At 28.9% G+C, this 11,167-nt stretch overlaps 2 protein-coding genes across 2 annotated transcripts; one reads left to right on the top strand and one right to left on the bottom strand.

Annotated features, from left to right (window-relative positions):
• Positions 1 to 822: 822 nt before the first annotated feature.
• On the bottom strand, positions 823 to 3,199 carry LOC109813034 (GDSL esterase/lipase At5g45910). Its single transcript, XM_083065748.1, has 5 exons — positions 2,745 to 3,199; positions 2,362 to 2,580; positions 2,132 to 2,277; positions 1,757 to 2,030; positions 823 to 1,646 (listed from the first exon to the last, which is right to left on the bottom strand). The coding sequence occupies exons 1-5, from the start codon at positions 2,944 to 2,946 to the stop codon at positions 1,405 to 1,407; spliced, it is 1,083 nt and encodes a 360-aa protein (XP_082921874.1). The 5' UTR covers positions 2,947 to 3,199; the 3' UTR covers positions 823 to 1,404.
• Positions 3,200 to 5,492: 2,293 nt separating this feature from the next.
• On the top strand, positions 5,493 to 10,810 carry LOC109813014 (GDSL esterase/lipase At5g45910). Its single transcript, XM_083065689.1, has 5 exons — positions 5,493 to 6,989; positions 7,120 to 7,338; positions 7,423 to 7,568; positions 7,673 to 7,953; positions 8,019 to 10,810. Exons 1-5 carry the CDS (start codon positions 6,752 to 6,754, stop codon positions 8,296 to 8,298), a joined length of 1,164 nt encoding a protein of 387 aa, XP_082921815.1. The 5' UTR covers positions 5,493 to 6,751; the 3' UTR covers positions 8,299 to 10,810.
• The last annotated feature ends 357 nt before the right edge of the window (positions 10,811 to 11,167 follow it).

Raw genomic sequence — 11,167 nt, 5'->3', positions numbered from 1 at the left:
AAGTTGATTATGCATGATCCATGTTATATGTCATGTGAGTTAAATTTTTAAACTAGAGGAAAAAAATGTTGTATTTAATGTTGAAAGATCCCATTATGAGAATCTAAATTGTTCTGCTCTAAGAACCTAATGATGAAATCCCTTTAACAAGAGAGTTGGCTCTTAAAGTAGAAAGTTGTTTGTAAAAGTTTTTTCCTTTAGTTTCTAGCTAATATAATGTGGGGGTAATGTCAAACCGTACTTGTTAAGAAGTGACAAATAAAATAAGGCACAGAGTTAGGGGCCAAACTCCCTAATCGAGTGCTACAAGGAGACTAATATTTGGAGGTTAGGCGACTAGCTAATCCCATATAAGCTTGGTTGATACATGCTAATGTCGTGGTTGGCTCACACCCATGTTTTATTCTTAATAGGAATATTGGACCTTCTTAGTTTACGTGGAAAAATTTGAGAAATCATTTATATATTGATTATGACTTTTAAGCCAAACTTGTGTTGTTATGACCCATAGAAGAAAGGTGTTTCTGTGTTGTTAGTTTAGTAGGCTAAGCCACTTAAACTACTTACCTGTCTTGTAGAAAATCTCCTAAGCTGAAATGTCAGACGATGCATAAAGATGTTGAGTTTTTTTTTATTGTGTTGCTAAGTTGTTTATCGAGTTGCTTATCTAATATGAAGTTGTTGAGTTGTATAGTTGTATCGTAAGTTGTATATCTCATTTGAGACATTGTATCTTTATGTTTATGTTAAAATTACTATGTGTTGAAAAGTTGTTCATGATGATATAGATAATTATTGCTTTCTATTTTATATATGTTATTTTCTGTTATAGAAGTTTATTCTTGTATTTCCTTGTGTTGGACTTTTATGGGAATAGATAAGAATTAAGTTGAGGACAAGCTTGCTGCAAATGATTATGTAAAATTTAAGGTGAATACATAAATAAATATATTTTTATTAAAAAATTAAAAATTCCATCAAACTTGTTATTATTATAAAGTAATAATGTATAGATCAAGTTTATAGCATACCAATATAATGAAATTTAGGTTAAATGTCTTAAAAATATCAATTATTCCATCTAATTATTATTATTATTATTATTATTGTTGTTGCTGTTGTTATTTATTTATTTATTTATTTATTATTATTATATTATTATTATTATTATTTATTTCTCATTTTTCTTGAGCAAGAGCAATTACATGCAATTGTAACTTCTATATTATACCAAAACATACAAAATTATAATTATTTAATAGTTAATAACTTATTGTCCTTTGAGGAATACACAGTCATTGTTGTAGCTTTTCTTGTTTGTGTCATCCATGGATACACAAACATGTGTAAAATGTATGGAGAAATCTTATTCTTAGTAATTTTTTCTGAAAGCTTGTTTCAATTCTAAGTTATCTTGAAAGGAGGGGATTTTAGAGAAGGATTAGCAAAAGGACCCTCAACTACACCCTTTGCTATTAGCCTATATGTTGCTTCCGTAAAATGGGGTCCATCCCAATTTATATATTTTGAAGGATCTGAGCAAACTGTTGCAGCAGAACTTCCACAATATATTTGAGCACTAAAACCGTAAGGTTCTCCTTTTCCACAACATGCTTTGAAAGTCTGAATCTTACCAGAAGAAAATCCTACAACACATAAATTAATGAATATGATAAAAATAAATCATAGAAAAATTAGCAATCACATGCAACTGCGTGTTATTCATTTAATAAAAGAAATTAAAATCACAGCCCACCATATTGTTGTGGTGCTTGAAATAAACGTTTGGTAGCACCATAGTAATCAAAATATGTTATCTTAACATGCGGGTTCTTTTGTCTTAATGTCTCTATAGCCTTTTTGAGTTGCTTATTATAGTACTCGATAAAACCATTATAAGCTATTAAACAGCCAAATTGATCATAGTCGCCTTCCTTTTCACTGTTCATGATTGCCAAAACAGCAGAATTGCACCCAATTGGGAAGTTCCCTGGTACCACTAGCTCTACAGCTCCTTCTTCTATTAATTGCTAGCAAAAAAAAATGAAAATTCAATTTCTAAACAAGTGTATTTCAAACCCAAGTTAAATTAAACTATACAATTTTTAGACACAAATTTGATATAACATACGATGGTGGTATTACTAATTGCTTCCACAATTAGTGGAGCTAGCTCCCGAAGTTTTGTTATATTTTTATATGGGATAATTGCATTAATGTCATTCCCACCAATCTCTCCCACCAGAAATAATGAGTTTTTGAAGTAACTATCACACTCTGTCATAGAAAGGAATAAAATTTAATCATCTTGAAACTTTTTCAAATGTTTGGCAAAAAATGACTTAAGAGTTTTGGTAAAACCTTCTTCGCTTTTACAAATAGTGGGTTTAAGCTTCTTAAACCAATCAAGTTGAGTACTCAATGAATAAGCAGCTGCCTCAACATTCATGGATTTTTGTTTCAAAATATTCTGATCAAGCGCAGTTGAACCAGCATATGCAAAATTCACTCCTTTCTTAATGTCTTGCGCTTTGGTGAGACTCAAATAGGGTGGCAACATTGGTAACCCATATGCCTCAGCTACAATTAAAAAGATCATAGGTTAGTGTAATAAACAATTTGTGATTTTTAAGATATAATGTTTCATATACTCTTTTCATACAAGTAAATTGTATTTAAGCTATGTAAAAAATAATAGTACATAATACCTATGAAATCTATGATTAGTCGCCCGTTTGACATACGCCCAGATGGATGCTTAAAGTATGTTGAACCATAAGGACTATTGCTAGGCATAGCTGGATGCTGAGAAGCAGCATTCCCAGTGTCACTTATAGAGTCACCAAAGTTGAAAATGGCTTCATATGGGAGAGGATTGGCATTTGAAACGACATTTCTAAGAAAACCACAAGTGAAGGTTATGCTAAAGAGAATGAAGATTTTCATGATGTTGCCCTAAGACAGGGTATACCAACTTATGTTGATGTTGTGTGCTTAAAAATTGTAATCAAGTACTTTATATAAGGTCAAACCAACCAACTCGATGTTTTTGTCGTGTAACTATCGTTCTAATTTTAAAATGGTTATAAATATTAGATTCTAAAAATAATGAGTCATGAGTTGTAATCCAAGATATATTTTAACCAAAACATGTCCTGGGTTATGAGATTGTCACTCTTTAATTTTATTTTTTATAATTGTTTTGACATTGTTATCTTTGATTATCATGAATATAAATAAATTTATATAATAAGATCTATACATTGTAAACACAAACTGTAAAAATTTGTATGATTTATTAAATTTTTTACTTGTTGTAATTTTATTTTTTTTCAAATAGTTATTACAACATATGCACACACATATAACTCGATTTATGTCACTTTAAAATAAAGGGTGGAGCTTTTCTAACTTATAAAATATCATAACATAACCTTTATCTTAATTATTGTTTGAAGGATGAACAATGATGACACTAAAATTAAAGAAGGCATTGGTTTGAGTAGTGTTGGACTCAGTCACATTAAATAAAGTCTTGGATTTGAGTCTTGTGTATGAGAAAAAATGTGACTACGAGTTTACTCATCGAAAATGTCAATAGACACTTAATGTCGATGACATGGTTATATAAAAATGATGCTAAAAAGGGTAGATCTAAATATTCAAAATTTCAAAGAACTTAAGTTTAGAAAAATTACTCATGTTAACTAGTGCACTTGCATGGTCACAAATATTAAAATAATATTCTAAAAAAATAATTTTGTTTTATTTTTTTTATCTTTATTTTCTTTAGAAAAAGTTAAGATCATTCTAAAGTTAATAGAATGCAGATTGCTTTTTATTATGGATTCACTGATCTGATCGTCATCCAATGTGTTGGAAATAAAGACATTGAATTCAAGGAGTATTTAATAGATTGATTTAGGCTACGAGGCTAGGACATCTACTTAGCACCTTATTTGAATGAGTAAATACTTGTATCATATTTTTTTTTTAGTTTAAAGTAACTAAACTATCTAACATTATAACAAAATGTAGGGCTCATTGGCAACAAGTTGTTATAATTTTGAGACATTTTCAAGTGTTCATTTCACACAGAAACTAATGAGTTACTTATTAGATAACTTATTCACTCGTAAATATTTAATTTGAATACATATTATTTTTTATAATTTCATTAAAAAAATAATAATTTCATTCTTAAATTATTTTCAATTTATCATTCATTATCATAAGTCTTTGGATGAAAGCTTGATCTTGCGGGGGCCTCTTCTAGAAGCTCGAAAGAAACTTCAATATATTGTCCCAAAAGTAAGTCAAATGTAAATCTAATACTTATAGTTGGAATCAAATATATTGTAACTATATTTTATATTCACTAAATTGTAATGTCTACATCAACCATGAAATCATAAGTGCAATTATGACGTTATAAAGCACATGTTCACCATTATTACCAGCAACATTAAGGAATTGGGGAGGGAGCTAAAATATATATAAATCAATTTACTTACTTTAATTAATTATATAGTTGTTTACTCATCGAATAATGTTTAACTTTACTCTATTTTGAAATTGTGCGCATTCAAAAATCCAACTCCATTTGACATGAAGAGTCAGAGGATATCTAGAAACAATGGGCATTGATTTGTCTAGAGTTTCTTTGATGGCTAGTATTCTATGTAAATTGTATAGATATTTAACATTATTCAAGTATTTTTTACTTTAGATTGATGTATGATTATTTTTCTTTATTAATTGATAGTAATATATTATTAATTGTTATTAATTGGTGATAGTATTTGTTTACTTTAGCTTGATTGTTAATTCTCTTTAATGACCAACTTATTTTGTACGTTGTTTGATTGTTAATTTTAGAGATATTGTGTATTATATAGGACTATATTGAATTGAACAACCCTATACTATATTGAATTGCTTGGAAATTATATATTTTTTTATGTAAAGGTTTTGGAAAAATTTTAAAAATGAACAAATAAATTCAAAACAACTTCACATTTTTAGGAGACTGTGACCTTACCTATCATAGAAAGTGCACATTCTATGATGGGTGTGACCATATCCATCATAGAATGTGTACTTTCTATGATGGATAAAATCACTACCATCATAGAATGTGTACTTTTTTTATGATAGGTAAGGTTACACTTGACATAGAATGTGGTTAAAGTACTATATTTGGCATCCATAATAAGACGAACATTGACCACCCACCATAGAAAGATAGAAACTGAAATTTCTATGTCGAGTGTTGATCCATCATAAAATACGTGAACATTCTATGTCGTCGAATTTGTGACAGGTCCTTAATCGACATAAAATGTTGAAAACACTTGTCATAAAAGTTTTGTGCATAGTAGTGTATAATTACATGTTTACAAAAAGAAATGTGGAGTTAAACACATTATTTGTTAACATTGCCAAAGTTATTAAAAGATAATGGTATTTAAGAAATGTTATTAATATACTCCTTTTGAAACATATTTTATTATTGAATTAAATTTATTTAAAAATATTTTTTTAGACTCATATCTTATCCACCCATCATAATATTTTTGCATTTCAATAAATTTTAAACTAAAGATTATTTTAGAGAGTATTGTGCTCACTAAAGCTATCTATTTATTTATTTCTATAGTTGTTAAATATGCTAATAAATAAATAATAATAAATAGTTTTCAATTGATTTATAATTATTTTCAAAAACACAAAAACCAAGTTGTTTATGCATTCAAATTTGGAAAGTCTTAACATTTTTACTTTTTTGCATCTTTTGTGTTTTATATGCACATTTTGCACATGTTATAATTTTCAATTTTAAAAATACATGCTCTTTTATTTAGTTAACTATATTTAAATTATAATTTTAAAATATCTATGATTGTATAAAGGAAAAGTATTTTGTTGACTTTAAAAGGATCTTAACTTTTTCTAAAGAAAATAAAGATAAAAACATAAAACTTAAAATTATTATTTTAATATATGTGACCTATGAAGCTACACAAGTTAACATATGAGTAATTTTTCTAAACTTAAGTTTCTTGAAATTTTGAATATTTAAATCTATTCTTTTTAGCGTCAATTTTACATAACCATGTCATCGACATTAAGTGTTTATTGACTTTGTCGACGAGTAAACTCATAGTCATTTTTTTCATACACAAGACTCAAACTCAATACTTTGTAATGACTTCTTTATTTTTAGTGTCATCATTGTTCACCCTTCAAACAATAATTAAGATAAAAGTTTTGCTATGATATTATATAAGTTCGAAAAGCTCAACCCTTTCTTTTAAAGTGACATAAATCGAGTTATATATGTGTGCATTTGTTGTAATAACTATATTCGAAAACAAAATTACAAGTCAAAAAATTTAATAAGGCATACAAATTTTTACAGTTTATGTTTAAAAGTTATAGATCTTATTATAGAAATTTATTTATATTCATGACAATCAAAGATAACAATGTCAAAACAATAACACAAAATAAAATTAAAGAGTAACAAACTCATACCCAAGGACATGTTTTGGTTAAAATATATCTTGGATTACAACTCATGACTCACTATTTTTAGAATCTAATATTTATAACCATTTTAAAATTAGAACGATAGTTACACGACAAAAACATCGAGTTGGTTGGTGTGACCTTATATAAAGTACTTGATTACAATTTTTAAGCACACAACATCAACATAAGTTGGTCTACCCTGTCTTTGAGCAACATCATGAAAATCTTCATTCTCTTTAGCATAACCTTCGCTTGTGGTTTCCTTAGCAATGTCGTTTCAAATGCCAATCCTCTCCCATATGAAGCCATTTTCAACTTTGGTGACTCTATAAGTGACACTGGAAATGCTGCTTCTCAGCATCCAGCTATGCCTAGCAATAGTCCTTATGGTTCAACATACTTTAAGCATCCATCTGGGCGTATGTCAAACGGGCGACTAATCATAGATTTCATTGGTATTATGTACTCTTATTTTTTCTAGACAACTTAAATACAATTTACTTGTATGAAGGGGTTATATGAAACATTATATCTTAAAAATCACAAATTGTTTATTACACTAACCTATGATATTTTTAATTGTAGCTGAGGCATATGGGTTACCAGTGTTGCCACCTTATTTGAGTATCACCAAAGGGCAAGACATTAAGAAAGGAGTGAACTTTGCATATGCTGGTTCAACTGCACTTGATCAGAATGTTTTCAAACAAAAATCAATGAATGTAGAGGCAGCTGCTTATTCATTGAGTACTCAACTTGATTGGTTTAAGAAGTTTAAACCCACCATTTGTAAAAGCAAAGAAGGTTTTACCAAAACTCTTAAGTCATTTTTTTCCAAATATTTGAAATTTTTTCAATTTGATTAAATCTTATTCCTTTCTATGACAGAGTGTGACAGTTACTTCAAAAACTCATTGTTTCTAGTGGGAGAGATTGGTGGGAATGACATCAATGCAATTATCCCACACAAAAATATAACAAAACTTCGGGAGCTAGCTCCGCTTATTGTGGAAGCAATTAGTAATACCACCATCGTATGTTATATCAAATTTGTATCTACTTCAAATTTAATAGTTTAATTTAACTTGGATTTAAAATACGCTTGATTAGAAATTGAATTTTCTTTTCCTTTTGCTAGCAATTAATAGAAGAAGGAGCTGTAGAGCTAGTGGTACCAGGGAACTTTCCAATTGGGTGCAATTCTGCTGTTTTGGCAATCGTGAATAGTGATAAGGAATGCGACTATGACCAATTTGGGTGTTTAATAGCTTATAATGGTTTTATTGAGTACTATAATGAGCAACTCAAAAATGCTATAGAGACATTAAGACAAAAGAATCTGCATGTTAAGATAACATATTTTGATTACTATGGTGCTACCAGACGTTTATTTCAAGCACCACAACAATATGGTGGGCTGTGATTTTAATTTCTTTTATTAAATTAATGACACGTAGTTCAATGTGATTGCTAATTTTTCTAAGATTTATTTTTATCATATTCATTAATTTATGTGTTGCAGGATTTTCTTCTGGTAAGATTCAGACTTTCAAAGCATGTTGTGGAAAAGGAGAACCTTACGGTTTTAGTGCTCAAATATATTGTGGAAGTTCTGCTGCAACAGTTTGCTCAGATCCTTCAAAATATATAAACTGGGATGGACCCCATTTTACAGAAGCAACATATAGGCTAATAGCAAAGGGTGTAGTTGAGGGTCCTTTTGCTAATCCTTCTCTAAAATCCCCTCCTTTCAAGATTGCTTAGAATTAAAACAAGCTTTCAAGAAAAATTACTAAGAATAAGATTATTTTTTACATGTTTTTGTATCCATGGATGACACAAACAAAAAAAGCTAGAACAAGGATTTTGTATTCCTCAAATGACAATAAGTTATTAACTATTGAATAATTATAATTTTGTATGTTTTTATATAATATAGAAGATATGATTGCATGTAATTGCTATTGTTCAAGAAAAAAAGAAAAAATAATAATAATAATAATAATAACAACAATAACAACAAAAATAATTATAATTATCATTTTTATTAGATGGAATAACAACAACAATTGCTCTTGCTCAAGAAAAATGAGAAATAAATATTAATAATAATTATAACAACAACTAAAATTATTATTATATTTATTAGATGGAATAATTGATATTTTTAAGACATTTAACCTAAATTTCTTTATATTGGTATGCTATAAACATGATCTATACATTATTGCTTTGTAATGATAACAAGTTTGATGGAATTTTTAATTTTTTAATAAAAATATATTTATTTATGTATTCACCTTAAATTTTACATAATCATTTGCAGCAAGCTTGTCCTCAACTTAATTCTTATCTATTCCCATAAAAGTCCAACATAAGAAAAAACTAGTGTAAACTTCTATAACAGAAAACAACATATATAAAATTGAAAGCAATAATTATCTATATCATCATGAACAACTTTTCAACACATTGTAACCTCAACATAAATATAAAGATACAATGCCTTAAACTAGATATACAAGTCACGATACAACTATACAACTTAACAACTTCATATTAGATAAGCAACTCAATAAACAACTTGGCAACACAATAAAAAAACTCAATATCTTTATGCATCATCCCACATTTTAGCTTAGGAGATCTTTTACAAGACAGGTAAGTAGTTTAAGTGGCTTAACCTACTAAACTAACAACACAAAGACCTTTCTTATATGGGTCATAACAACACATGTTTGGCTTACAAGTCGTAATCAATATATTAATAATTTTTCAAATTTTGCCACTTAAAATAAGAAGGTCTGGTACTACTATTAAGAATAAAACATGGGTGTGAGCCAACCACGACATTAGCATTTATAAACCAAGCCTATATGGGATTAGCCATTCGCCTACCCTCCAAATATAGGTCTCCTTGTAGCACTCGATTAAGGATTTTGGCCCCCAACTTCGTGCCTTATTCTATTGGTCACTTCTGAACAAATATGGTTTGACACTATCTCCACACTGTATTAGCTAGAACCTAAAGGAAAAAACTTTTAAAATGAACTTTTTACTTCAAGAGCCAACTCTCTTGTTAAAGGGATTTCATCAGTAGGCTCTTAGAGCCCCACCGTTCAAATTCTCACAATGGGATCTTTCAACATAAAATACAACATTTTTTCCTCTAGTTCAAAAGTTTAACTCACATAGCAAAAAGCATGGATCATAGATAATCAACATAGACAACATAGTACACCTAACTCAACATCATATATACATCGTTCATCATCTTATAAAATTATCTCTTCAACTTTATCCACGTTTCATCTTAAAAATTCTAATATCACATCTTTATATTATAACATTTTTTAACTTGCCACATGTAATAATCAATTAATAACATAATAGACCAAAAATCTCGACATGATTCAACATTAGAAACACAACTTAAAAAAAATAGGGTAATGAAACTAGTGGAGTAAAAGACATTTGGATCCATTCAACTATCTTCATTGCTTCTCCAATCTTCATCTACAAATTAAAGCTTCAACATAACCAAATGAAAATAGTGGAGAAGGTATACAAATGGCACAACACTTTCAAGAGAAGGATAAGTAAGACTGAGGAACTTGTCATAAGGAGGAAGTCCTTGATAAAAGTTTTAAGGAGAAAGTTGCCCAAGGAGAAAACTAGAGCATTTGAAGAGTAAGGAACTTGCCTTACTCTATTGGTCACTTCTTAACAAGTATGGTTCAACATTGCCCCTACACTATATAAACTAAAATCTAAAGGAAATAACTTTTTAAAACACATTCCAATTTAGGAGCCAAATCTCTCATTGAAAGGTTTTCATCATTAGGCTTTCAAAGCACAACCATTCAAATCCTCACGATGGGATCTTTCAACACAAAAAACAACTTTTTTTCCTCTAATTCAAAAGTTTAACTCACATCACAAAAAGCATGGATCATGCATAATCAACATAGATAACATAGTACACCCGAACTTAACATCATATATACATCATTCATCATCTTATAAAATTATCTTCAAATTTATCCACAATTCATCTTAAACAACATAATATATCATCTTTATATTTTAACATTTTTTAACTTGCAACATGTAATAATCAATTAATAAAAACATCAACAAGATTCAACATTAGAAACACAACTTTAAACAAAAATCAAGTGATGAATCTAGTGGAGTAAAAAACATTTGAATCCACTCAACTAGTTCCATTTCTTCTCCAATCTTCATCTACAAATTTAATCTTCAAGATAACCAAACAAAATGGTGGATAAGGTATAGGAATGGCGCACCACCTTTAAGAGAAGGATAAGCAAGAGTAAGGAAGTTTTGGTAAGGAGGAAGTCCTTGATAAAAGTTCTTAGGAGAGTGTTCTCTAATAAGAGAACTAGAGCTTTTGAAAGGAAAATTTGAAAATGAAATTCTCATGTATCATAAAAAATGACGAGTACACGAGGATGTGAATTTATAGAGTTTAATAACTTGTGGTGAAAGTTAAGCTAAACAAGATTACATGTAACTTAGATTAGGTTAACTTGTACTTAATTCAACTAACTCTAGTTAAAATTTGAATTTGAATTTACCTCATAAAAATGTCACTATCCTATATCTAAAA

This window comes from Cajanus cajan, chromosome 10 (genome assembly GCF_000230855.2).
Source record: "Cajanus cajan strain Asha chromosome 10, NIPB_CcT2T_4, whole genome shotgun sequence".
NCBI lineage: Eukaryota > Viridiplantae > Streptophyta > Magnoliopsida > Fabales > Fabaceae > Cajanus > Cajanus cajan.
Note: the sequence above shows the minus strand (reverse complement) of the source record. Positions and strands in the feature narration are given on the sequence as shown.

Coding starts and splice junctions, on each gene's coding strand:
- LOC109813034 (XM_083065748.1), bottom strand. CDS start 2,946: ATGAAAATCTTCATTCTCTTTAGCATAACCTTCACTTGTGGTTTTCTT. Junction 2,278..2,361: donor TATTTGTAAAAGCGAAGAAG/GTTTTACCAAAA, acceptor TTTCTATGACAG/AGTGTGATAGTTACTTCAAA. Junction 1,647..1,756: donor TCAAGCACCACAACAATATG/GTGGGCTGTGAT, acceptor TATGTGTTGTAG/GATTTTCTTCTGGTAAGATT.
- LOC109813014 (XM_083065689.1), top strand. CDS start 6,752: ATGAAAATCTTCATTCTCTTTAGCATAACCTTCGCTTGTGGTTTCCTT. Junction 7,339..7,422: donor CATTTGTAAAAGCAAAGAAG/GTTTTACCAAAA, acceptor TTTCTATGACAG/AGTGTGACAGTTACTTCAAA. Junction 7,954..8,018: donor CCACAACAATATGGTGGGCT/GTGATTTTAATT, acceptor AATTTTTCTAAG/ATTTATTTTTATCATATTCA.